General features: G+C 31.3%; 1 protein-coding gene across 7 annotated transcripts in view; it reads left to right on the top strand.

The window, feature by feature from the left end:
* The window catches only part of LOC106627485 (uncharacterized), a 36480-nt gene extending 14331 nt beyond the window's left edge, over positions 1–22149 (top strand). For all 7 annotated transcript variants that reach the window (XM_014247620.3, XM_036366839.2, XM_070106173.1 and 4 more), the window contains one exon: positions 20811–22149. In XM_014247620.3, the coding sequence (XP_014103095.1) occupies positions 20811–21830 (1020 nt within the window). In that variant the 3' untranslated portion in view covers positions 21831–22149. The remainder of the gene's footprint in view (positions 1–20810) is intronic.
* Positions 22150–26144: the final 3995 nt, after the last annotated feature.

The following is a 26144-nucleotide window of genomic DNA, read 5'->3' as shown; positions in this document are numbered from 1 at the left end:
TTCGCATGTGTATTATTTATTGCATTTGCATAATTCGGATTTAGATTTTTTAATTAATGCTTTTTTATTATTATTTTTATTTTGCGTATGAATGTCTTTAATTGAATTGCGTAATTCGTAAATTGCAAAGAATTGTTTGCATATTGTACTAGTGTGAAGGATTTTATTAATACTACAAAATTTCTAACAAATTGCATTGATTCAAAACAAAAAATAATAATAATAATTTCTAATAAAACAGTCCAAATAATTTAAAAAGTTGATGAAAAGAAGACATTGCAATACTTTTATATATTTATAAAGAGCGTCCAAGAAGCTTCTCATAAGCAGCTAGGCATTGCTCAAGTGGTAGCTTTATAAATTGGCTATAATTTGAGACACTGGTATCACTTAGAAGGCCGAGTGAAAATATTGTCAACAAAGTTATGATACTAAAAGATCAAGTGGCAGTTAAAAGTCATTAATCGAGACATTCGGCTGTTGGATTGTATCTATGTGTTATACCTTCGTGGCGAATAATTTCACTAGACTTTTTCAGCAGAAGGTTTTGGATTTGGTATAAAAAATATTTCTTATTAATTTATTATACCCTGAATAGGATATCTTAATTTTGCCATGAAGTTTGCAACACTCAGAAGGAAGCATCGGAGACCCTATAATATACGAGTATATATATAAATGAACAATGTGCGGAGCTAAGTTGATTTAGACATGCGCGTCTGTATGCATATACGCAAACTAGTTCCTCTGTTTTTGGGATATCGATTTGAAATTTTCTACAGGTTCATTTTTCCACAAGAAACAGTTCATTTGTCGGAATCGCCGGTATTGAACCACTGTAGCATATACATAGATATCATACCATGAGACCGATCAAAATCATGTCTTGAAATTGAAAATGAAATTTTTTTTATTTGGCGCGATATCTTCACGAAATTTTACATGAATTATTGTTCAAGGCAACGCTATGATTTTCGAACATATTATTTAGATCGTACCACTATAGCGGTCATGCCATGTTACCGTTCAAAATCGCGATAAAGATATTTTTATATCATTTAAGCCAATAAAATTGTAACTGTGAGGGGTATTAAGCTTCGACGCAACCTAAGTTAATATTTTTTCTTGCTTTTTCTAAAATACATTTTTCCGAAAGTTAATTAAAAAATGTACAACTAAATAATTTTGCATTTCGAAAGCGAACGGAAATCGAATAAAATATTAAATGCCGGCATGATTAACTACCGCTACTTTTAGCACATGCTAAGCGCACCACTTCAAATATATATGTATATATTTACTTATATAAATATGTATGTATTTACTTATATAAATATGTATATATTTACTTATATAAATATATACATATATATGTATGATATATATATATGTGCGTGTATATTTAAATGGCTAAATAAATCAATGAAATTGAAAATGTCACTAAATGTCATTTGAATTGCGAACAAAGTAGAGAACCGCATAGAAATGTTGCACAAATAAGTTGTTTGTGAAAAAGATAAATAAACAACAAGCAAAGAAAAAAATTGATTTGCAAAGTACATGCATATTTATAAAAATCTGTGTGACCATTGACACAGTAACCCAAGCAAAAATTATTCAACTTTGCGATCGTGCTCCAAATATGGCAAATGTTTGTCAAACGCCAACAACAAAAAGCGTATATTATACACATACATACACATGCATATTTATATATACACATATATATAATTATATTATAATAAACAATATATCAATATGACCAACTATAGTCAACGACAAGCCAGCTAAGCTGCCTTTTAATTAAACGCTTGTTCGAGTTTGCTATTTGCTGCCAAAAAGCGATTACTTTCATTTTTTAGTACCTACCCATACACACATATATATACAAAAAATATAATTATATGGCAAGCAAAGCCTTCGGATCGTCATAAAAGACATAAAGGCACAGAGACGCAAAATTTATGGCACACTGCACGCGCTTAACACACTTTGCGAGCGTGTTGGAAACATCTAAAATGCAGCGCACAGCAAAAGCCACTAAATGCAAATATTCGCATTAGACAAGATCTGCCAACGAGATCTGGGTATTAAGCAGCGCAACCACAGCGTTCGTGCTTTGGCTCACAATTTACGCACTTCTTGCGATTAAGCGCCTAAATCGGCCGTACATTTTTGCAATATGCAAAAAAAAATTTACATAAGTAACACTAAGTGCGACGGTATATCAGATTTGCAACACCGTTAGATATATTTATCTAGCTACATAATGTATGTATATATAACAATCGCCTATGGCTGCTGCGTCGTTTAATAGTACGAATATATATTTTATTGTAATCTATATAAATCTATGAATGTTATTTATGTGACGATCGCATGAAAATGCGTAATTCGAATATATTAGCCTAAGGTACATACATATATAGTGTATGCAACAACAACATCATTGCTATATCGTCCTTTCGTATGCGTCGCAAGGAAGCAGTTGGTATAACGGCGTAATTTAATTTCACTTTCGCACATTTTTTATTGTTTTCCTTGTTAATTGCTGATTGAGTGTTGAGTTTTATGGTTTCCGCTATAGCTACTGAGTTAAATAATATGAAAATTTGGCAAAGTTCGTTGCTTAAGTCTTTTGAGTGAGTAACATTTCGGTTGAAAAAGTTTTATAAAAAGTCAATGCTTGTTCGCTCTGTTTTTAATTAACGTGCCAGTTAAAAACGATTTCAACTTTTAGTATTTTGGATTTTTTATTGAAGTTTTACTGCTAAGTTAGTACTAAAATTTAGTAAATTTCCAAAAATATTGAAGTCACTAAAAATAGATTAAATTTGAAAAACAAATTAGATTTAAAAATTAGCACTAAATATTTTACCTTCCAATAGTGTAAAAATAAAATTTAATTAGTATTTATTATAAAAAATATGTACTATAATTTGAATAAATTGATATTCCCTTAGTACTAAAACTTTAATATTTATTAATTATCGTCAAAAATTATATAAATTTAAATTATGTGATTAGTACAAAAAAGCTATTAAACTTAATTTTAAAATATTTTCTCGAAATTCGAAATAAAATTGTACTAAAAACTGGAAAAGAATAAAATAATAACTGAAATAAGTTGCTTGGAAGAAATTTGCAGCAAATTCAAATAAAAATAGAAAACATGATTGAAATATTTTTTAAAGATAGCAACAATTTATAGTGTACTAAAGTGTGTACTAAACTGAATCTCACAACCGTCTCGTATTAATATATAAATTTGAGTTAATTTTTTTTTAACAATTGATATTAATTAAATATTAGCTTTTAGTACTAAAATGTACTAAATTTTATTGTAAATTTTTTGCACCCAATTTTAAATATACACGTAATATAAATATAAAATTGATAAATTTGTATTAGTAATATACTTAGTTGAAGAATATTGCACGAAATTCTGGTAAAAAATTTTAGTACTAAAAATTTATATTACTAAATTTTACGAAAAAGAGTTTCGGTTAACGTACTAAAATTTTTTGCACTAACGCAAAAATTTTTTATTAAAAAAAACAGTAACAAAGCAACACTTTTAACAAAAATACTTTATTTTCATATATTTAAAATGTTTGCTCAAATATTGACAAACTTACTCAAAAGATTAGTTCTTAGTGTATTAACTTCTAATAAAAAAATATTAATATTTAGTACTAAAATTTTTGCTAATATAGCTGAATACAACATTGAAAAAATATATCTGTATCGAACAATAACTTTTTATAGTTAAAATAAGATTGAAATTAAAAAAAGTACTAAAAATTCAATTATAAATTTTGGTCGCACTTACTTTCTACTAAAAGTTTTGCCCAGTAAGCCTTATGTTATAAATATATTATAATGAAAATGTGAAATTTTTTCCAAAGCTTTTTAGCTTGAAAAATGTACTAAATCTTCGTAGGACAAGTACTAAAAATGTCTTCACGTTAAATCTAAATTTTTAATAAAAATTTTAAATAAATGCTATAATCAAATTAACATTAAAATTTTCAATATTTTGAAAAATATGCTATTCTTTTGTACTAAAACTTTAAAGCACAGGTACTAAAAATTATTCTATGTATAAAAAATAAACCAAAAGTATTGTTTCAAGCAATTTAAAGTTTAGCAATAAATAAATAACATACATTTCCTATAAAAGCATGCTAAAAATTTATAACACATGTAGAAATGTATTTTTATTATCCTCATAAATTTCAAAATATGTCCGTAATTAAGAATATTTTTCTATAACCAACTGCACCGGATGTTAAGTCACCGAAGACTAACACCTATGAAATAAATATGACAAATTCTCTTTCAAATGGCAAGAGACGTGCTATACATCATATATTTTACCGTTATAATTTGTATATATTTTTGCGGTAAAGCATGTTATTGTAGTTAGCACGTTTTTTAGAAGCAAAAATTTATAAGATCAAATGCAAGTTATAAAATGCGAATAACAGTTGAAAACGTAGCAAAGAACCAATAAAAGAATATCTTAAAAACATGATTAACTCAAGCGACACGCTGCGCAAAGACAGCAACATTTTTAAACAGGTATAGAACTAAAGACTTAAGCAACGAACCTGTTAGGAATTTCACTTTCTGTTGCAGAATTTCGCTATGAGAACTAGTTTTTAAACATGGATAATTATATATCAGATGTTATATATCAGTATAAAAGTAAGTGTTACATATATACAATCAGAAAGTAGTTTTTTTAAACAATTGTAAGTAGTCGTGGAAATTTCATGCTGTGCCACATTTCTACTGTTTTTTATTTATTTTAATTTTGCTACAGTATATAAATTACGCGTGTGACGCAACATTGCTTGAATAGCTATTCAAAAGCTATTACAATTAACAACAACACCACGGCAGCTTAACGACCATATATATTAGCTAGCATGGCTTACGCGTGCAGGAGCAGTCTTTCGCAAGCCGTGACGCCCAAGCAACAAAGTTGTCGCACATATATTTTATGCACACATGCATGCATATATTTATATGCACACGCACACGCATATATGCATGCATGCGACCACTAACGAGCTGCGCACTTTTCGCCATAATCTTTATCAATTTTCGGCCGCAAATTAAAATGCGAGCAATTACAAGCGTGCAGGCGACTGAGGACATGGCAAAAGCGGCTCGCTCGCACCCATGAGCAATGCGTTGCAGCTTTAGCGACTTAATAGCCATTTGTGCGGCATGTAATCGCTTTTGCCGCAAGCGAAACGCACCAATTGCATACGCAAAGGCAAAGTGGGAAAATCTGCGCAACGATAAGCGTGTGCTTCCAAGTTAGAGCGTTGCAAAAGCGCGTAAATGACTGCCATCAATTTAGCAAGCACATATATTTACGACAGTGGAAAATTATAAGAAAAAAATTTACAAGAATTTGCTCACTTGTGAGTTGACTGCTGCGAATGTGATGAGAATGATCGGCTTGAACATATAAATATATATGTATATAAATGCTACATAAAAATATACATATCATAAATATATATCTTTTTAATTTATAAGATATTAATATGTGCATGTAATATTTTATACATGCATATTTTTTTCTTTGTGTAAAAATGTTGTAATGAATGGACATGAGGCGGCAACTAGAGATAAACGAATTGGAGCGCGGCGTAACGCATATCGATATCGTTGACAGTGATGAGTGCAACATGCTAAGCGGCTTAGCATATTAATGTCGTTTTAAAAAATATAAAGGGTGTTCTTTTGTGCATAGTTTGAAAGAATTTTAAAAAGATAAATACTTAGTAATTGCATTTGTTATACAAAGATACTCTAGAAAAAATTTTTTTTTTATCAATTTATAGTCTAGTTTACTAAATGAAGCCAAATTTTGTTCTATATATTTTCAAAACTTTAGTACTCACTATTTTTCGCAATATTATTTACATACAACTTTTACCTCTGCCAAATTATTTATTATAACTTACATTCTATTGTACTATACAAACTTTTTTACAATACACATAATTGTACTAAAAATTACAGTGTCAGTTGGTTTACGATTTTAAATAAACTAAATCGATTTATTACTCAAAAACAGTTGTACTTAACGTTTTAAGTTTAAATTAGTACTTTTTTTTATTTCTTTTTAAAAAAATGTGTACTAAAAATTTAGTACTTAAGCTTAAGTAACCAAAATTTTATTACTAAAAGTCAACTATTATAAATTAATTTTTTTGCGAATTTCCCCTAAAAGTGTGTACTAAAAATTTAGTACATAGATGTTAGTACTAAAATACTTCTACTACTAATAAATTTTGTATTGAAACTTAGCCGCCAAAAGCTTCGTGAAAATTTAAGTATTAAAAGCATCAGTACATAAATTTAAGCACTAAATTTGGTACTAAAACTTAATTACTGAAAAATTTAGCAAAAACTATTCTATGAGATTGAGCACTAAACAAAAAATTTAGTACTACGTATTGCTAAAAATAAATAATACCAAAAATACCTTAAATGCTAAATTTTGTACTAAAACTTTAGTCTCAAAAATTTAAGTATTAAAAATTAAGTACTAAACTTTAGTGACAAAAATTTAGTACTGAAATATAAGCCAAATATTTGTCAGGAGCATATTATTATAACCCTTTATAATCGAAATACAAATTTTAACTTAGAAAATACACATAAACATACGTACAGTTGCATGCAATCACCTGCATTATCAGACACACCTTCGTGTGAGAGGAAAATAGCACAGCAAAAAATTTATACATAACAAGAATATTTTAACTAATAAACATACTCGCATGAAAATTGTGCGCAGACGCACAATAAGCTGTACTAGTTGCAAAAAAAAACCTATGAACATATAAATAAGTACATACAAATGTAGATACGTTATAATATGGTCGAATGGGTGTATGTTCAGCTTGCATTTATATTTTGGTTTATTTGCTTGTGTAGGCCCAGTAACACAGCAGCTATTATATAATTGGAAATACCTTTAAATTCGAAATTGCGGATTAAGTGTTTGAAATGCATTGACGTGATCTTAGTTTCGATTTTTCTTTTTTGTTTTGTTTACGGTTGCGGGTTATGCGAGCTACTACGCACTGCCACTTTTATTTTGAATAACTAAAGTCGCAATTAACTTTTGACAATAAACAAATCAATTGAAATTTTGTTATATGATAAGTAAATAAAATAAATTAGAATTAATAATATAAGAAATAAAATAAAACTAACAAAAAAATACACATAAAAAAAAATAAAAATTTAAAAAAATTACATAACACAAAATAAATATAAAATAAAATTAAAAATTAAATTAAATTAAATAAAAAAAAATTAAATTAAAAAAATAAAATAGAATAAATAAAAAATAAAGTGAAATAAGATATAATGAAATAAAAAGGAGAAATGAGAAGATGAACCATAAAATAAAAAAATAAAATAAATAAACAAAATTAAAAAAATTACATAAAATTAAAAAAATTAATAAAAATAAATAAATCAAATATAAAGTGGAATAAGATATAATAAAATAAAAAAAATTAAAAAAATAAAATATAAAATAAGTAAATTAAATTAATAAACAAAATTTTAAAAAATCATAACAAAACATACAAACTAATGTAAAAAAATTACACTAAAATAATTTAAAAACAGTTCATTAAATTAAAAAATAAAAAAAATTACATAAAGTAAAAAACTAAATATAATAAAATATAATAAATTAAATCGAAAATAAAGTGAAATAAGATAAAGAGGGGGAAAAAAATATAAAATAAACAAATAAAATTAAATTAAATTAACAAAATAACATTACATAAAATTAAAATAAAAGAGAACAAAAATAGTTAAATCAAATTAGAAAAAATCTTATTAAATTTAAAACTAAAAAATTAAATAAAGTAAAGAAATAAATAAAATGAAATTTAATAAAATAAGAAAAAATTAATTTTATTAGGAAAATAAAATAAAATAAATGCTAAATATAAATAAAAATATAATGAAAAAACTAAATTTAATTAAATAAAAAAATTTAATTAAATACAAAAATTAAATAAAATAAAAAGGAATAAGTAACAAAATCAAAAAAACTTAGTTAAATAAAAAAAGTAATTAATTTATTTTAAACAGAATAAAATAAAATAAAGGAATAAAACAATATGAATATACAATTTATAGTTAATATTTATATGTATATATACACTTTAATCATAAAATATAATAGCGGTTGTGGTTACTATCTACTCATATATATCTTTAACAAACCAGTTTCGTGTTGATAACATCAAAGTAATTAAAGTTTTGCTCGCAGTTTTTCTTGCGCTTAGGAAATGGAAGGAGATAAGCTCACGTGCATTATTGCAGTAGGTAATACTTGAAAATGGTCAGGAAAATTTTGAGCAAATTATCAAGCAAAAATAATGTTTATTATTGTATGAGGTACTCGATATAATGAAATTTATCGAGTAATAGACATAATTCAAAAATAGTTTTATTCAAGCAAAGCTAAATTTACATAAACATTTGTCCTTACATAAGTTTTTTTACATAGCATTTTTAATTGAGTCGATTATTATTTTAATTAAGTTAATTAAGGTTTTAATTAACTCAGTGTTACGTTAATAATATGTAAATCAATAGATTTTTAATGACTTTCTAGACGAGTTTTCGAAAAACAAATGACTGACGACCTACTTATGCAACTTTAACTTTTTTAATTCAAAATAAAAAATGAATAACAAAACAAATTAGGGGATGTAGTACAAATTATGTTTAATTAACGTCTTAATTGCTTTGAATTTTTAAATATTCAAAAGATGTAGGTTTTATTCATGACAAAAATGTATTATACAAATATACAATATTAGCAAAGTGTGCATAAATCTCTCCTTCTTTCAAATCTCCTTCCGTTATATTATACATCAATCAACTTGTAAAAATGCAAATAAATCAATTCATCATTCAACAAATTGCCAGTAATGACAGTCACATCATTGTCAAATATATAAACATAAATTTCGAAATAAATTGGCCAACAAAGCAGCGCTGCAAAATTTTAGTTGTCTAAGCTCTAAACTAAGAAACCATAAATTTTGGAAACCAAGCAGAGCTTGGAGAGCACAGACACATGAAGTTGGAAAAAACTGCCAAAAAAATAGCGCGCCATTAAAAGTGTTGTAGGAGCAAAATGCCTAGAATTGATAGCCAGCTAGCCAGTTCAACTGTAGTCGGTGTAGCAATGTCTAATGCATTGACTGCGAATGTAAATCACAGCGTAGCATTACTTTGGGGCACATTACGCACTATGACAGCGCGCGCATGCGCAACGCGCACATTTGGGCAAAGGTATTTATGCATACACCCATATATATGTATATATATATTGCTTGGTGCATGTGCGTGCATGCTTTTGTCGCACATTTATTACTGACAGGAAATCGTCTGACCTAATTTCGCGCGAAAGCTAAGCTGTTTCTTTTTCGAAAATTTTAATTTACCGACTTGCATTTTTGCTCAAATAAATTTTTGGTTACGCAAGCGTGTGCGGCAAATTTTAGTGGCCTGTTCTCTTTCTTGATGATGTTTATTTTTATCGCTTTGCTATTAGTTCACATTAATTGCAGCCAGCCACTAAAAGCATTCAATTAATGAAGCATTCCTAGTAACTGCTTTACATTTTTGCACTGCATTTGCTTTAATTTACACATCCTACGCACTCGTGTTGTGAGCCAGTCCAGACTGAGAAGCAAAATATTTTGCACTAATTTTATTGCAGATTTCGCAATGCGCATCAGCGTCTGTCATCTGGCGTATTAACGAAATATTTGGTGCTTTGCCGGCTCACACGTTTTTCGGATATTTTGCGACAGCATATTTATTGTAGGTTATATTAGAAGTATAAATACAGCGTGACTTTTTTTTTGGGGAAAATTTAAAGTTAGAATTTTATGGTAATAATTTGAGAGCAAAGAGAATATTTAGGGATCGAACGAAAGAAATTAACCGAAACACTTCAAACTTTTACTTTAATAATATTAAGACAGGTTCACACAAATACTTTGGAGAATATCTTTTTCGCTTTCAGAGAGAAATTCAACACCGGACCTGTGGAGAAAAAATTTATTTACAAGGAATACAATTTTAATTGGTTAACATTATGCCAGGTTCACACTATAGCTGTGGATAATAATATTTTTTTCTCTCGCTTTTAAATTTCATAATATAATACCAAGTTCAGACTATGGCTATGGAAAGTAACTTTTTCACTCAGAATAATTTTTAAATCATTACAAATTGACATACCATATATGACGACACGTTTAGACTATGTTATGATTAAGCAAATATCTTCACTCGGCGTGAAATTTTCGCTTCCACATAAGGAATCAGAAGAGTATAAGGCCTAATTGACACTACGGAAAAATATTGAATTTTGTAGTATGCTCCATTTGTAGCATAAGGCTTAAATATTAAATTGCCAAACATTTTCTAAAGTAGTACATAAATGCTTGTCCTCAAAACCTCACCCTGTACAAATTTAGTTCATTTCTATGTGCACTTAAGTACACATACCCAGACAAGTGTTACAGTACAACTTTTCTAAATGCCAAATCAACTTTGACGTAATCGCGGCGTAGACAGCCAACATGCCACCAATTTTAGTTGTAACTGTCGACTGTCGGCGTCGGTGGCGAATTGGCACAAAAAACCCGATAGTGCATTATGCAATTTATTATGTGCTTATGATTCTATGGAGATCACATTGATGACAGAGTGACACAGTTTGAAATTAATGAATTTGCGTCATAATCATTGATTGCTACGAATATGTGGCCTCTTACTAACTTGCCACACTAGGAATGCAATTAAATACTTTTTATGGGTGCGAGCGGTGTAATTATTAATTAAGGTGAGATAATTGGAAATAAGTGCCAATGAATCAATATAAATGTTTTGGTATTGGTTTGAAATATATTATTGATTTAAACTATTTCATGTATCAATCGGAGTTTTTGCTTTCAAACAAGTAGAAATATTAGTGTAAATTTTTTTCTTTTCTTTAATGAATTTTAGATGTAAATCACTGAAATAACTTGACTTACACAACATATACTTGACCACTAACTCTTTCAATCTGTCTTTCTATTTTTTGCTCTAACTCTCCCTCTCACTGCAATAGTGGGCCATTCATGATTAATTCAAGGTGTTTAGAGAATCCATCTTCATCAATCGTTTTATAGATATTTGTCAAATAAGAAACGAAAATCTATGGAGTACATCACTTTAACGAAAGAGTTTGTGTTGGTTATAAAGTTACAGTTTCCTGTGAAATAATTCCGTTTAGGCTTCCTTCAAAATTATAACGTCCGCTCAACCCTTAGCCTGCCTTCAAACGAAGTTCTATTTTAAAAAAAGCTGAAGGTTATGTCAAGATACTATTAATACTCAATATTGTGGTTGAACCTATACTATACTCATGGAAACGTGCCCCTGGAATGTTGAAAACATTGACTGGTTGATGGGAAAGAGATGCCAGAGGACCATAGACTAGAAACTGGAACTAGTTGTGGGCAAACAAATTCATAAATATACAAACTTATATGAATGAAAAGAATATTTCCTACTTTTTCAAACCCAAATTAATATAAAATATTTATCAACCCCATAAATTATGACTTCCACAATCGATCAATCTCATACCCCTTACTTTTTATAACAGCATAGTCAAAATCTAATAAAAAAATCTAATATATTAAATATAGATATATTTTTTTAATAATAAATTAAGATTTTATATTCATAAAATTCGAAGTAAACCAACGCCACGTCCACTCTAATCAACGCCCACAAAAGTACCACTCAACACCAAATCAAGCACACTTCAAACATGCCACTACCGGCACTTGGCAGTCAAACAACACAAACATACAAATAAACACATACACATCCTTTCGCGTCATAATTGCCATAATTTTGAATGAAGTAAATTTTTTCAGTTTTCATGGCATTTAAATTCAATTTTCGCCACAAAATGCCAAGATGATAAATCTCAAAGTGTGGGTGGTGCGTGTAGACCGACAGCATTTGCGGCAGTAAAAAATGCAAGTCAGCAAAAAAAAATGTATGAAAAACTGCATAAATTGTTTAACAAAAGGTGTGTTGTCTATTTCGTGTATTTACATTGTTTACGAGCTGTTACAACGGCTGCCTAGCTGTCTGCCTGCCTGACTACCCAGTCCGTGTGTTTTGCGGCTTTTGTGTTATCAATGAATCAGCTGAGAGCTGTCAATATATTTATTTGCGAACAAAATGCAAGCGAGTATGTGTGTGTAAGCGCAGCAGTGCAGTAGCGCTATACTGTAACGGTCGCAGTAAATGATATTAATCACAACAATAAAAATGCTTAGCGGCAACAGCAGCGTTTATGGCCATCCGCATGCAGCAGAGCTGCAGAGTGAGGTTTGCAGGTGTCATTACAGACTTTTTACTGTGAGCTATAAATACAATTTTTATTTGTTTTTTATATGTTTTATTTTTTTTTAATTTTGCTTTCCTTCGCACTCTTTCATCTTGGCGCAAGCGGCCAGCACTGTCTTGGGCGCAATACAAATGCACGCGCTTACAAAAAAGCGTTTACATGCACGCCCACACCTCTTATTTCGTTTGCTTTATCTTTTTTTTTACATGCTACATATTGTTTTTGTTATTGTTGTAATTTTTGGTTTTTTTTTTGGTTCATCCACTCCCCCGTGTACCGGCGATTTTTCACCTGCAATGTTTGTTTATTGCCTGGTGAGTTAATTAAGCCATTAAGCATGCGATAAGCGTCAGTCCGTAGCGTTATATGTGTATGTGTATGTGTGTGCGTTTTGGCACGTGAAAATGCACCACACCGTTATACAAAAGTATGGCAATAAAATAGTAAACACAAACAAACTAATGAGCAAGCGGAAAAGCTATAGGCGAGCGCTACAAATTGCTAGTATTAATAACAGCAGGTTCGTTGCTTAAGTCTTTCGTTTTGCGATTTATTATATTCGCTATATTAATGTAAATTAAAGCGTAATAAACTTTTATGGTTTTTATGATGAGTTGTATTTATTAATTAGATGAATTTTTTGTTGTTGTCGGTTTCTAATTAATTGGCAGTTGATTGAGACATAAATTTATTTGATTAAAAATTATAAATTAATTATAGCTGTGATGTTGTCAAAAATGTACAGGCTTCATTGGTAAATTTTTATATAGCTTATACATGTATAAAAAATGTTTAAGTGGCTTATAGCGTAATACCTATCCGACTCATTATCGCCTTTTAATTCCATTTTGAATCGTTGTAATTCCAACTCCCCAAAAAAGAAGCAAAATTGTAAATTTTAAAAATAGATTAGCATTAGCAATTTTGAATTTTATAATAATTTGATAATTTGAGATCAAGCAACATTCAGAGACTAACACTTATAATATACGCTTAATTGAGTACTAGCTTTAAGATAGCTGGAAGTCTATATATAAAAATTCATCTCCAAATGAGGCCAATTTTTCTTTAAAATTCAAAATCAAAATTGCACAGGACTCAAATTCACTTCTTAAGCATCATTTTAGCCAAGTTTCGAACTTACATAATTTTAGTCAAGAACTTTACCAAATGTTAGTAAAAATAAAATTTTTAATAGAGTATTTTCTACACATTATTATTCAAATCAAATTTTTTATGCTTCAAAAATGAAAAGAAAAAGAATATTTTATTTTATATTTTCTAGTCTTAAAAATTGCTTTTGAACAACCGCAAAGACTTCGCCTATCTACCGGACAGGGTAGCACTACTTATATCTAAGAAACCCTGTTATGGTTTCATGACTTCCAGTGTGGATACATGAGTTTAAACCCCACTTTCGAGAACATTTTTGACATTTGAAAGCCTCCCTTGAAATATATTTCAGCTGTTGGGATTAGATGAGAGTCATTTGCTGATTTGAGTTTTTTGGTTGTCTCCAAATTACTGATATTGAATCATAAAAATGTCTAATGAAAAAAATATCGTATCAGAAATTATCAGCTACATCACAAAATTACCATCATAAAGGAATAAACTAAGAAGGTATTGCTTATAATATTCTATGCTTAGAGAGAGTCAGTGGGAAAATGATTGCAGTAATTTTAGAACTTCTAAAAAGTATTAATTATATAAAAGAATTAAATAAACACAACACAGGGCTAAATAACGATTTGAAAATAAGGCGTGATTACTAAAACCAATTAAAATGAAATAACTTACCCATATTTAGCATGACTTCCATAACTAGTTCTAGTTTTGTTTAGCTTTATAAAAAAAAATTAAATAATAATATAAAATAAGTACAAAAAAGAAAGCTCACGTGCTTTTTAATTTATGAATATAAATATTTATACATCTATCTAACAGTTAAATACACTTATGTGGTACATATATCGCCCCTTTCCACCCAACCCTGCAGCTAACCAACCGCAACTTCATTAGTCAATTAGTTCGCAGTTTAACGGCGACACATTAGAAACTGTCGCTATTATTAAATTAAATTAAATATTCATAAAATGATTTTCTATTCATTGCCAACCACCTGCCAATAATCACGATTAAAAATAATAATAACAATAAAAGCAAAGTAGATTGTAGTGGCGAGTTGCATGGCGCACGACAAAGTGGTCCGCCTACCATTAAACTAGAAAAATAAATCACAGTATTTATGTAGTGTATATGCATTTATATAGTATATAGCGTGGTGTTCTCATGGTGCAATGCAAATGCAAATTTTGTATAATGCAGCCGGTCGGCGCTGTGCCACAAACAACGGTGCACTTTGCTTGGACATTAACCGCATAATTTGCGCCAGCACTCTCAGCATAATCCGTTAATGTAGTGTAATAAGCGGTGCAAAGGCGCAAGTAATAAGCAAACAAATACAATTTTGTCTAAGAAATGTAAACAAATTGTGAATGGCAGGCGATTAGATGTATGCACATATTTATAAATTTATTAACGAGGGTGGTTCGATATGCCGATTTATTTTTAATTTATATTTATATAGTATGATATCTCATGATTATTAAATAGATTCATGATCTCATTATTGTAGACAAACCTACTAAAAATGAGACTCCGCTAAAAATCTATAAAGATTATATTGCCGAAGAGGCTGTAACTGTACTGATTTAAAGAGTAAATTACATTTAAATTATTAGTAAAAGAAACTCTGTTGTAAGTCCTTTAGCGGGCCATTAATTGCATTTTCTGAGAAAACTTACCATGATAATCTACATATAGAAGAATATATTTAATACCATCAGAAGGTAAAAATTTCAGCGAACATAAGGCCTATCGACTTTAAAAACAAGTCAAAATACGTGAGAATTTTTTAATTAAAATTAGGATGCTTTTTCTATATTAAGGCTAAATAAGGTGAAAAAATTAGTATTAAAAAAAACTAATAAATAGAAAAAAACGTTCAGTTCGGTTGCACCGAAGCTATAATTCCCTTCACAAATACAAAATATTCATTACAAGAACTTAATTTTGATCGGTCAGTTGGTATGGCAGCTATATGCTATAGTGACTCTATCTGAACAGTTACTTTGCAGATTGCACTTTTCGCTTAGGAACTAACCCATGCCAAATTTCCTGAAGATATCTAGTCAAATGAAAATGCTTTCCATATAAGCGTTTTATTCGGATCGTTCTATTTGTATGGCAGCTATATCCAACAGTGGTCCGGTGTCGGCGGTTACGACTAATGAGCAGCTTCTTGGGGAGAAAAAAACGTGTGCAAAATTTCTAGGCGATATCTCAAAAATTAAGAGACTAGTTCGCTTATACATAACAGACATACGGACGGACATAGCTAAATCGAGTCAGCTCGTCACGCTGACCATTTGTTTACAATACTTTATAGGGTGCTAAACTTTGTGGCAAACTTAATATTACCTATTCAGGGTATAAAAATACAGTATGTTTGAGACATAAAGTTTATATCAAATTTCTTTAAACAACATTTTTTCTTAAAACCAAGAACTTGGTTATTTTAATTTTTTCACATAAATTTTGAGGTTATGTGAAAAGGGAGTAAACACAAAAATTTTTTCATGTTTTCGTTAACTTCAACTTTTTCACATAACTTTTTTCCATAGGACTCGTAGTTTTGCTCGAAATCGGGATAAGCCATTTTTAACCCTTAACAATTCAATCCACCCCTCCCATTCTTCTCTCCAACCTCAGAGCGTTCGTAAATTGTTTTTCATTCCATTTTTGTTATTTTATCTTGCTTTTCAAATGGGTTTTATCCTACTGCGATGTACTCTACTCTGGTCATCTATGTCAAAACTCTACAATGAATATGAAAAATATTTGTGTCTTATCTTCATATCATTAAGTACAAATAACGTAAATTGCCAACATTAGTTCGAAAACAACTGTCGGTATTATCTTGTTAGCATTATTGGACCTCCTTTTTAACTGGTTCAGTTAGATTCTCTTTGATATCTGATGTACATAGTATCCATGGTTTAATGATAGTACAATCACATTTCAAAATTGCCAATTTACTTGAGACAATTAAAGTTTTTAATTAACTTAGAATTTTTGAATGAAAGTAAATCACAGCAGATTTTATTTTTGAGACTCAGTTTCAATACAAAAAAAACAATCTCAAGTTAATTTAAACAGTTTCAAACTAATATTCCAGTGGTTCATTGTTAATTGAGCTCAATTATTTTCTTAATTAAGAATTAGTTAGTTAATTACTTGACTACTACTTTATTTACTTTAGTTACTGTTTTAAATTGCCAAACCTGGAGTTCATTCAAAAAAATTCCATAGACCAAAGCTATCAAATTACAAGGACATCCGATATCCACCTTTAATGTTGGTATTAATTAAGACTCTTCTAATTCCAGAGACAACTTTTTAGCAACAAATAATAATTTCAATCCAAATCCTGAATAATTTTAATCCAAATTTTCACAATTATCTGTCTGCAGTGACTTTCGAATACTAACGAAATGTAGTTACTAATTATATCAGACCCTTATGTAAGTCAATTAAGGATAGTTAGTAGCGTTAAGAGTATTTTATCTTAGGCTACTATACCGAAAATTCGTGAACTCCTCAAACCAACCTCACATATATAGCAAGCACTATAGTACCCACGAATTACTGGTCAAAAGATTGACGCCCGCCAGCTTATTCAATCAAAGTCTTAATTGAGTTTAATTCGCGTGCAATTGTAGTCTAGTTACATGTAGCTGCGATGTATTTACATATCTACAAATACTTCTGTGGATTACCGTTAATGCAGCGTAATTTCACAGTAGCTCCACTGTTTCACAGCTATAATGGCGTTATTTTATAGCATGTTCATTTATCACAAGTTCAACGCTTGTCTCGCTTATATATGCCACATCATTGTTGTAGTCCATTATTTATGGAATAAGCTGGCAACGCCTGGCGCAAGTGTTATAAGGCGTAGACACCACAAATAATGCACCGCAATCACCCGCCATAATTATGGCAAATTAACGACAAAGACAAATCGTAAGCGCTGTCGTAGCATTCAGCACATTGTCGACTCGCCTGTCAAGACGAACAAGCCAACGTCTGTCCAAATGGTGCAGTCGGTTTTCTTTTGTCGAATCTTATTCGTTTGTCGGTCGTTTTATTGGTTTTGCTTCATGGCAGCCGCAAAAGGCAAAAAACGCTGCTGAAAGGTGACAAATCAGCTACCAAATATAGCAAGCAGAGAGGAGTCAGACGCAAATTTTTTATCTAGAATTATAGCCTTCGCAAAGTGTGTAATTTCGTACATAATGGCAACACTAATTGGCTGTCTTTTCAACGTTGGTAAATAAATATAAATACATATTAAAGTTTGTAGATACAGTTATACTTATATATGAATGGCTACAAATGAATTGTGTTTGCAAATCAACTAAATATATCACTTGGCAAATAGTATGTTTCCAATTTCATGCATCATTTATCATGTTTAAAATTCTCAGCTGCCTTATAAAATAAATGTTTCAAGTATTCCTAAGTTCTATACGTACAATTATAATTTCTGAAATTTTTCACTCAGATCTCAGAGCAAGAATGTTGCTAATTAGAAGAAGATATTGTCTAACAGTAATTTTTCTTAATCTTTTTTATTGTTTCTTACAAAATATTGTTAATTTAATACCTAATGGCCTATAAACTTCATGCGAAACAATTCGATTTTTTTTATAAAATTGTTTAGTTAGTTAGAGATTTCAAACTAATTCACGATCCCTAATATAACTTGTAATTTGGCTTTGAGAAATCTTTCACACAAAATCTTTAAAAATTGTATCAGATATTGTTTTTGAAAATGCCATTATATTAAATATTATATTTAAAATATGTAAATACATCTCTCAAGCAATCAAAAAGTAATTTATTTTGTATCAGTATTCAAAGCTTTTTAGACTATATTTTTAGGACCTTTTGATACACTTCGTACTGCAAAATGGGTGGCCATAGATATGATAATTATATAAAAAGATATTCAGAAAATTAAAAGGCCCATTCTACAATAAGTACAGGTCCTAAAAATTAGTGAGTGATTTTTAGCCAATAAAGAATTAGTGGTACCCCAACGATAAATTAACCTAGCATTAACTAGCCTTATCGCTTTTCTTTCACTGAAGTACAATATAAAGTCTTTGAAAACTTGCAGAGCTTCGAACAAGCGAGATATTTTGAAGACAAATTCTTTCCAATATTCTTCACTTTAATAATAATTTACTGCATGTCTGGATAAAATTCCATCCAAGAAAATGAAAATTATAAACAAAAAAATTCGAAATTAATTCCGATCCCGAACTTTTTTTTAAATAAACTAATGGTATGTACATATAGGTATAATTTTACAACACAAACTATAAAGCACTACGATTTCTGACTGTTACATTTGGGATTAAACTTCGGGATCCAGAAATTATATGAGAAATTTATTCATTCTTTAAATTATTCATATGGATCTAAAAAGAACGCAACATTAATTGGATGAAATTCCGGCATCCCGAAATTAGTTGTAAAATTTATCACAATACACAATTTATTTCTTAAATCATAAGAAGCCAAAGTAAGCGCGAAATTAATTTGGATAAAATTTCGGGATCCCGAAAATATATGTGAAATTTATTGCACTACACAATTAATTTTTTAAATCATAAGTAATCAAAATGACCGCGACATTGATTTGGATTAAATTTCGGGATCCCGAAAATATATAGAAAAATGCTTGCATCACAGTGAGATTTTGAAATCGTGAACAGTCAAAATAAACGCAAAATTTAATAAATCAATTTATTCGACTTACATTTTCTAGCGTAATCACATAAAATTATTGATTATTAAAGAAAAATCCATATTTTTTATTTTTACTAGCTCCAATTAAATCACTTAAGAAATTCAATACAATCAACTCCACTTTGCTTGCGGTTGTCAACAGATAATACGTGGCATTAATTTATGTCATTGAGAAAACGCATTGACAATGACAAAACCCAACAGCATGACAACAACAAATCGCAGACAACACATGATCAGAACAAAATGTCTTGATCCATTGTACAGCTATTTAGCGACGCTTGCATCGAATATTCATTTATTCCAGCGAGTTTTACACGCCTCGACTTGTGCATATTCTTGCACGTATTTTTATGGCATTTTAGTATGAGTGCAATTAAACTCTATTTTTTTAATTAAATTGACAGAAAAACTTGTTTTGTTTCAAAGCAATGCAACGCCATAGGACAGTTTTGCGTTCCAAAGAGGAATGTTGTTTGTTTTTCCTTAAGTGGACGGCATTTCTTGTGGTATACTCATGACATGCACTGTATATGAGTAATGATGAAAGGCTTTTCCTTACTTTGGTACTTAATTATGTAATAAAATTAGAGTTTTTACCTTTGCAAAGTGTTTGGTCGAGCTTTTTCTCCTATTTAAGGGAGATTTCCTGTAAAGTCTAACCGCCTTCGAATGGCGAATAGATCTTCTATGTTTGATAATGATTATTGAAAAGACATGGTTTGTAAAAAATTCTGCAATTTTTGACATCGACCTTGATTTGAACAAACAACTTAAAATGGAATAGCCGATCATGCTTTTCTATAATAGGAAACGGTAGCAAGAGCTCCAACTAAAGGAGGTCGCTGAGCACTATACGAATTAATAAGTCTAGGTCATGACCTTGACCTTAGCTATAACTATCCTCATGTTGTCTTCGTCTTATATCTGTCCGAAGGATACCGGTCCGACAACTGTAAATAATGTTTTTGCAATCGAAGCTTTGTATAATTAATGTAAAACAAAAGTAATATGATTAGACTTGAACTCTTTTGCCAAAATATTACCATTTGTACTCCTTAATAAACACTCTCTCTTCTTCTTTCATAACCCGGTGCCGCTTCTCATTATTCTTCCGAACCGAGGGTATTTTTTTAAGTTTTTAGAATATCCTGGCTCGATTAGACTCAAATACAGACCATATGTTCGAGCGATTAATTTTAGGTATTATTAAGGCTTCTGCCTTGATGGAAATTCGATTTTTATATATGCATTAAAATTAATATCCTTGATACTTGTCACCGCTGAACAAAGATTAATTTTCTACTTTCTTTATGGCAATACCTTTATACTTGATAACTAATTTCTGGATAAAAATTACAACAATACAATTATGTTAAACGAACCTACCGTAGCTCTTATCTAACTTTACTCTTCTTATCTTCTTCTCCCACAGATGACGTCCCCATCTACACCAGTACTCCGCCTCGTCGCTGCTTCGGCGCTGCTATTGCTTTTCAGTCACGTCAATGCTAACGGTTATCATTATGGACCACCGACGGCACCATCAGCACCGGCACGTCCTCCTAGTAATGCGGGTCATTATTTCGGATCTATTCCAACTGTAGCGCCACTGCCACCGGTACCGTCTCTGCCAGCACTGCCCACTGGTCGGCCACGTGTGCAGAACTTCTTGCCAGGTCCACCTCCCGCACGCACGCAAACACAAACAATCGTCCAAGTACATCCATCATTATCTGTCGAACTGCGTCCGTCTGGCCCTTACAATTCGTTCGCTGGTAATTACGGTGACCGCCTACCAGCACAACCACAACAAACGGGTGGCTATCATTATGGACCCCCTACCGCATCAACGCCCTCTGCACCATCAAGCTCTGGAGGTTTCCTACAGGGTCCCCTCCAGCCACAACCTGTACGCGTGCCATTCGGTCAACAACCGATTTACAAAATTGGCAACGACCTCGGTCCCGACGGTGATTTCTATGTGGTCAATGGGCGTCAGTTGAAGCAATATGCCGTGGTGGAATTTGTCGACAACGATATCTCACAGGACACCAAACCGTTCCTCACACAATCGTTTGTAAATAATTATCGCGCACTCGTGGGCGCTTCTGGCACGGGCGCTATTGCACCTTTACCCTCGGCCATGCAATTAGATTCTGCGGCTAATGCGATTTTACGTGAGCAGCAACGACTCGCCTTCAAAGGTGCCACCACACGTGGTGACACGATCGCTTTAGGTTCAGGCGGCATCGGTTACGTACGTCTGCCCGATGGCAGCATAACTTTGGGTTCGGGCTCGCTAAACTTCGTAACTGGCCAACAACATTTGTCAGATCTACGGAATGCGCGTACACGCTCCGAGTCACAACGCGATCCACTACATTTCGGTCATGGTCCATTGGAGGACCCATCTATTCAAGTGAACGGGGTCTTAAATAATGGCTTCTATTGAGACGTATTGCCTTAAGTACATATTTGTTTCATGTCACTCACTCGCTTCTTTCTAAGAAATTTTAAATTTATTTTTATGATATTTTCTTTATTCGCTAATTTTGTTCTCTTGTAAAATATTACTGCCAACTTTAGTTTTAAGTTATTGAAGAGGAATAAGCAAGCTGAAATTACCTTATATATGTATGTTTGCATAAATATTATGTATTTGCAATGCATATTCGATTTAGTTGACCTACGAAGCTTATGTACACACGAATGTATATATACATACTACTTGCCTATAATAAATTAATAAATATTATTTAAAAAATGTTCAAGAGTTTTCGATTTTATTATGGAAAAAAGCTATTTGAGTAACGCATACACTGATGTTACCCTGTCGCTTCTTCCAAACAAATTTTATATATTTTCTTAGAATATGTTCTGATAGCTTTATATTTATGCTTTTCATGCTAATCTTTTGAATTGGTGTCTTATTGTTATGAACAGGGCACTCGATGACTCGTAAGATTTTTGTTGGATTACTTAATATATATTGCAGTTTTCATAATTACTCGTCATTCAATCAGTATTTGGACGAAAAATATATGTCATGACCACACTATTCCTTTGTAGACCAATATAACCATTTTAAAATTTCTTTGGTGCTGAGGCAAAATCATAGAAAAGGTTGTATCATTAGGTAACGAATTGATTCCTAGTCAGACTATTAAGTTGAATAGCGAAACAGTTAAGAGAAATTCCAAACTTTCTTTGGTAAAAATTAAAACTGATTGCAAATATGGAAGCGTCTAAATTTGTACTCATTTGAGTTCACGGATATTTATTTATTTCAAAAATATTTACTTTTTTTATGCATTACTTTTTCAGATTTCATATATACTTTTCATTACTTCTCAAAGAAAAGTAGATGCTATAACCAGAGAGACCCTCAAATATTATATGATTATACATTTTTGAATTTTTGATTTTTAAAACAACCACAAAGCAAATTACTGACCTTTGAGGAGCGGTTCAAGGTTTTTGTTAGACATTATTAAAAATAACCAGGCTTCTAAAAATTACTATAGAGCTTATTTAATAGAGATAAAATATGAAGTAGTAATGAAGGGCTAAGTGCAACATTTTATACACATGCTAACTTTCGTTAATGTAACTCATGTGTTGATCGACAATACGGTGTAAAGCCAACTGGAAGTTCGAATATGTTAGGTATATCAGGGCTAAGGGAAGTATTCCACCTATTTTTGACACAAGCGCATATTTTTAACAGCTGGTTTAGTTGATATAGCTAGCTAGAGAGACGCTCACTTTATAAAAAGTTTCAAATTGTAAATGCCCTCATGGTAATGGTGCAAATATACCCATTTTCAATACTGAAGCAGTCAATGAAAATCTTGATCGTTCAGTTTGCATAGCAGCCACATACAAAAGTGGTCCGATATCGGTGGTCCCGAAAAATGAGCAATTTCTTGGAAGAAAAATGATGTGTGGAAATTTCAGAGCGATATGTCAAAAACTGAGGAACTGGTTCGCGTATATACAGACAGATATGGCAAAATTGAAACATATATATGTATACATATACCTTAGACGTTCCCGACATTTCCTTCTGGGCGTTACAAACTTCGTGGCAAACGAATATACTCTTTTCAGAGTACAAAAATTCACAACGATCGCATGCTAATTGTTTTGTCGCAATTCGTGATTTTAATATTTCTGTGCAGTTGCAGAAACACTGAAGATCCTCTAGCATCCTCCATTATAGAGGAAAACTAATTTCTTGTTCTACATCACATATATTCAGTATTCACTATGAAAGAAACCATGACTTTTAAAATATCAGCGAAAGTATTCATTCTCAACAATTATTTGAGGGAATTGAGAATTTCAATCGCTATGCATGGCTATATATCCTATATTTAATAATATTTTGAAAAATCATAATTCAATGCTACATATAGACAAAACGATACTAGTAGCTGTAATAGTGAACTTACCCCTTAGCGGAGCCTCGGCTGCCACATCGCCACTAATCTTTTAACTTGTTTTACATAAATTATGCCACATTTGATTTATTTAAACTTTACACTCATTTTGAACTTATTTTTTACACATTTTCTACATTTATAACACTTTTTTCAAAATACTTCTCAAAAAGCACGTACTTCCGTGCACGCCTCTTTTCATATTATATTTGCATAACAAAAACCATACACAACCGCACTTTACTCTGCTTATTCGAACAATTTGATCGAGATATAAATTACACTATTTTTACATGCACAAAATCACTTTATTTAACTTTCTATTAAATTTCATTTAGTTTTAACAATTACACGAAATGACAGACGTCTTGCAACTGACAGGATACTGAGAATTACCTGGAAATAATAATCAGCTGTTAAATTTGTCGTTTCAGCAAAGTCACGAACCGAAAACTATTTTAGAAGGGAATTGCTGACATCTATAGATGAATCTTCAACTGTACTAAATTTGAGCTGGTCTTTAGAACCAGGTTAGTGGTGACACAAAATATTCTGATGGAAGTATTTAATGATAACTAACGGTTTTTTGCAACTTTTAAAACTGTACATGGAAAAACGTTATAAACAATGATGAATGGCGTAGAAAAGGATCAAAAGAGTATAAGAATATTTTAAGATATTATAATATGTTTAACTCAAATATAGCAAATGCTGTGAAATATGCAAATAAAATTGAAACTCGAGAACCAAAGTACAAACCATTAAATGCAAAATAAAACCATTTGCATCAGCCATAATTAACCACCACAGCTTAAAGTTAGTGCCGGAACTGTTGGTGAGCGATTGAAACCCAAATTACCAAAAAATCAAGCTCAAAAAACTTCTTTTACGAACAAAACAAAAGATGTTCCTCCCTTAATGGAAGGCATATGGCTCCACTTTACGTACAAGGAGAAGTATTTATGGCTTAATTAGGAAGCTTTCCCGGGAGCCTTATAGCAAGGAGAGAGCAAAGAAGGCATAGGTCGCCTTGAATTGCTGCAAAGAAGCTATTTGCAAAAGATGGAGCCACTTGCAAAAGGTAGTCCTTTAACTTAAAAAAAACCTGAACTTTAGTTTTGTTTTATGAGGGTTTTGTGCGTTGGTTTTATTAGGGTTTTATTTGATGGAGAGTACAGCAAAAGGCTACAGGAATTTAAGACTAATATGCTCAGTTTTCATCAGACTAAGAGAAACTGAGAATCTGCAGGAATATGTGCATGAACATTCCGGAATCCTCGCTTTGATTTCAATTGGAATTAATTCGCTCACTTTCGACAATCCAGTGTTTTCTTTTTAAGATCTAAAAACCCCCAGGAGGAGGAGCTTTTTTCGCATGGATTAAAGTTTGCAACTAGGTTGGTGGACAAGTATATTCTTGAGAACTCGTCAACACCAGTTTCAGGTTTCCTGACTACGGCAGCGTTTTTGAAGCAGGTCTTGGCCGATGCTGAGGGAAGCCCTTCTTGGCTGTCTCGCTTTCGCGAGATGTAGGCTGAAGTACTTCTTTGAAATTTATGACAGATTTAAATCGCTTTGTCATTCTAGAAGATACTGATTTAGTAGTCGTTTTTGCCAATAGCCATACAGAATACCTAATGGCTGCTAATGGCTTTACACAATATTAATCTTAATTGTAAGCTTACCAAGTAGAGGAACCTCTGCTGCCACTTCGAGATTCTGTCGATACAAGATCCCGCTACTTCTGCCACTAATCTTTTAATTTTTTTTATATAAAGACTTTTTACACATTTTACTTATTTAACCCTTCACACTCACTTTTAACTTATATTTCACCCATTTCAGACATTTGTAGCACTTTTTTCAGAGTCCTCCTTAGATTGCACGCATTTTCATGACTGTTCTTGCTGCATTTGATTATAAAATTCCTTGCGCAACCGCTTTGTATTCACTTAACACACACACAACTTCACACTTCAATTTACACTATTTTTATCTGCACAAAATCATTTCATTTCACAATTCACTTATTTTCAACAACTTTACGAAATGACATCCGCGCTTCAACTGACAGAATATTGTTTATTGCCCGTGCAGCTGGAATTATGTGGAAAGAATTTCGAGTTATTAAATTTGTTGCTTTATCGAAGTCACGCACCAATCAGGTTGGAGATTGGCTTCGAAATTACTCGGTGACATCTACAGATGAAGTTCAAAGTGTACTAAACAAAATTAGTTCATTGCATCACCATGTTTATAGCGACATCTCTAGGTGAATTTTTAAGATGCTGGATGATGCTTTTAAAGACAACCCAGTAGTAAAC

The sequence above is a fragment of the Bactrocera oleae genome, chromosome 3, assembly GCF_042242935.1.
Source record: "Bactrocera oleae isolate idBacOlea1 chromosome 3, idBacOlea1, whole genome shotgun sequence".
Classification (NCBI taxonomy): Eukaryota; Metazoa; Arthropoda; class Insecta; order Diptera; family Tephritidae; genus Bactrocera; species Bactrocera oleae.
This window is presented reverse-complemented; position numbering and strand designations above follow the sequence as displayed.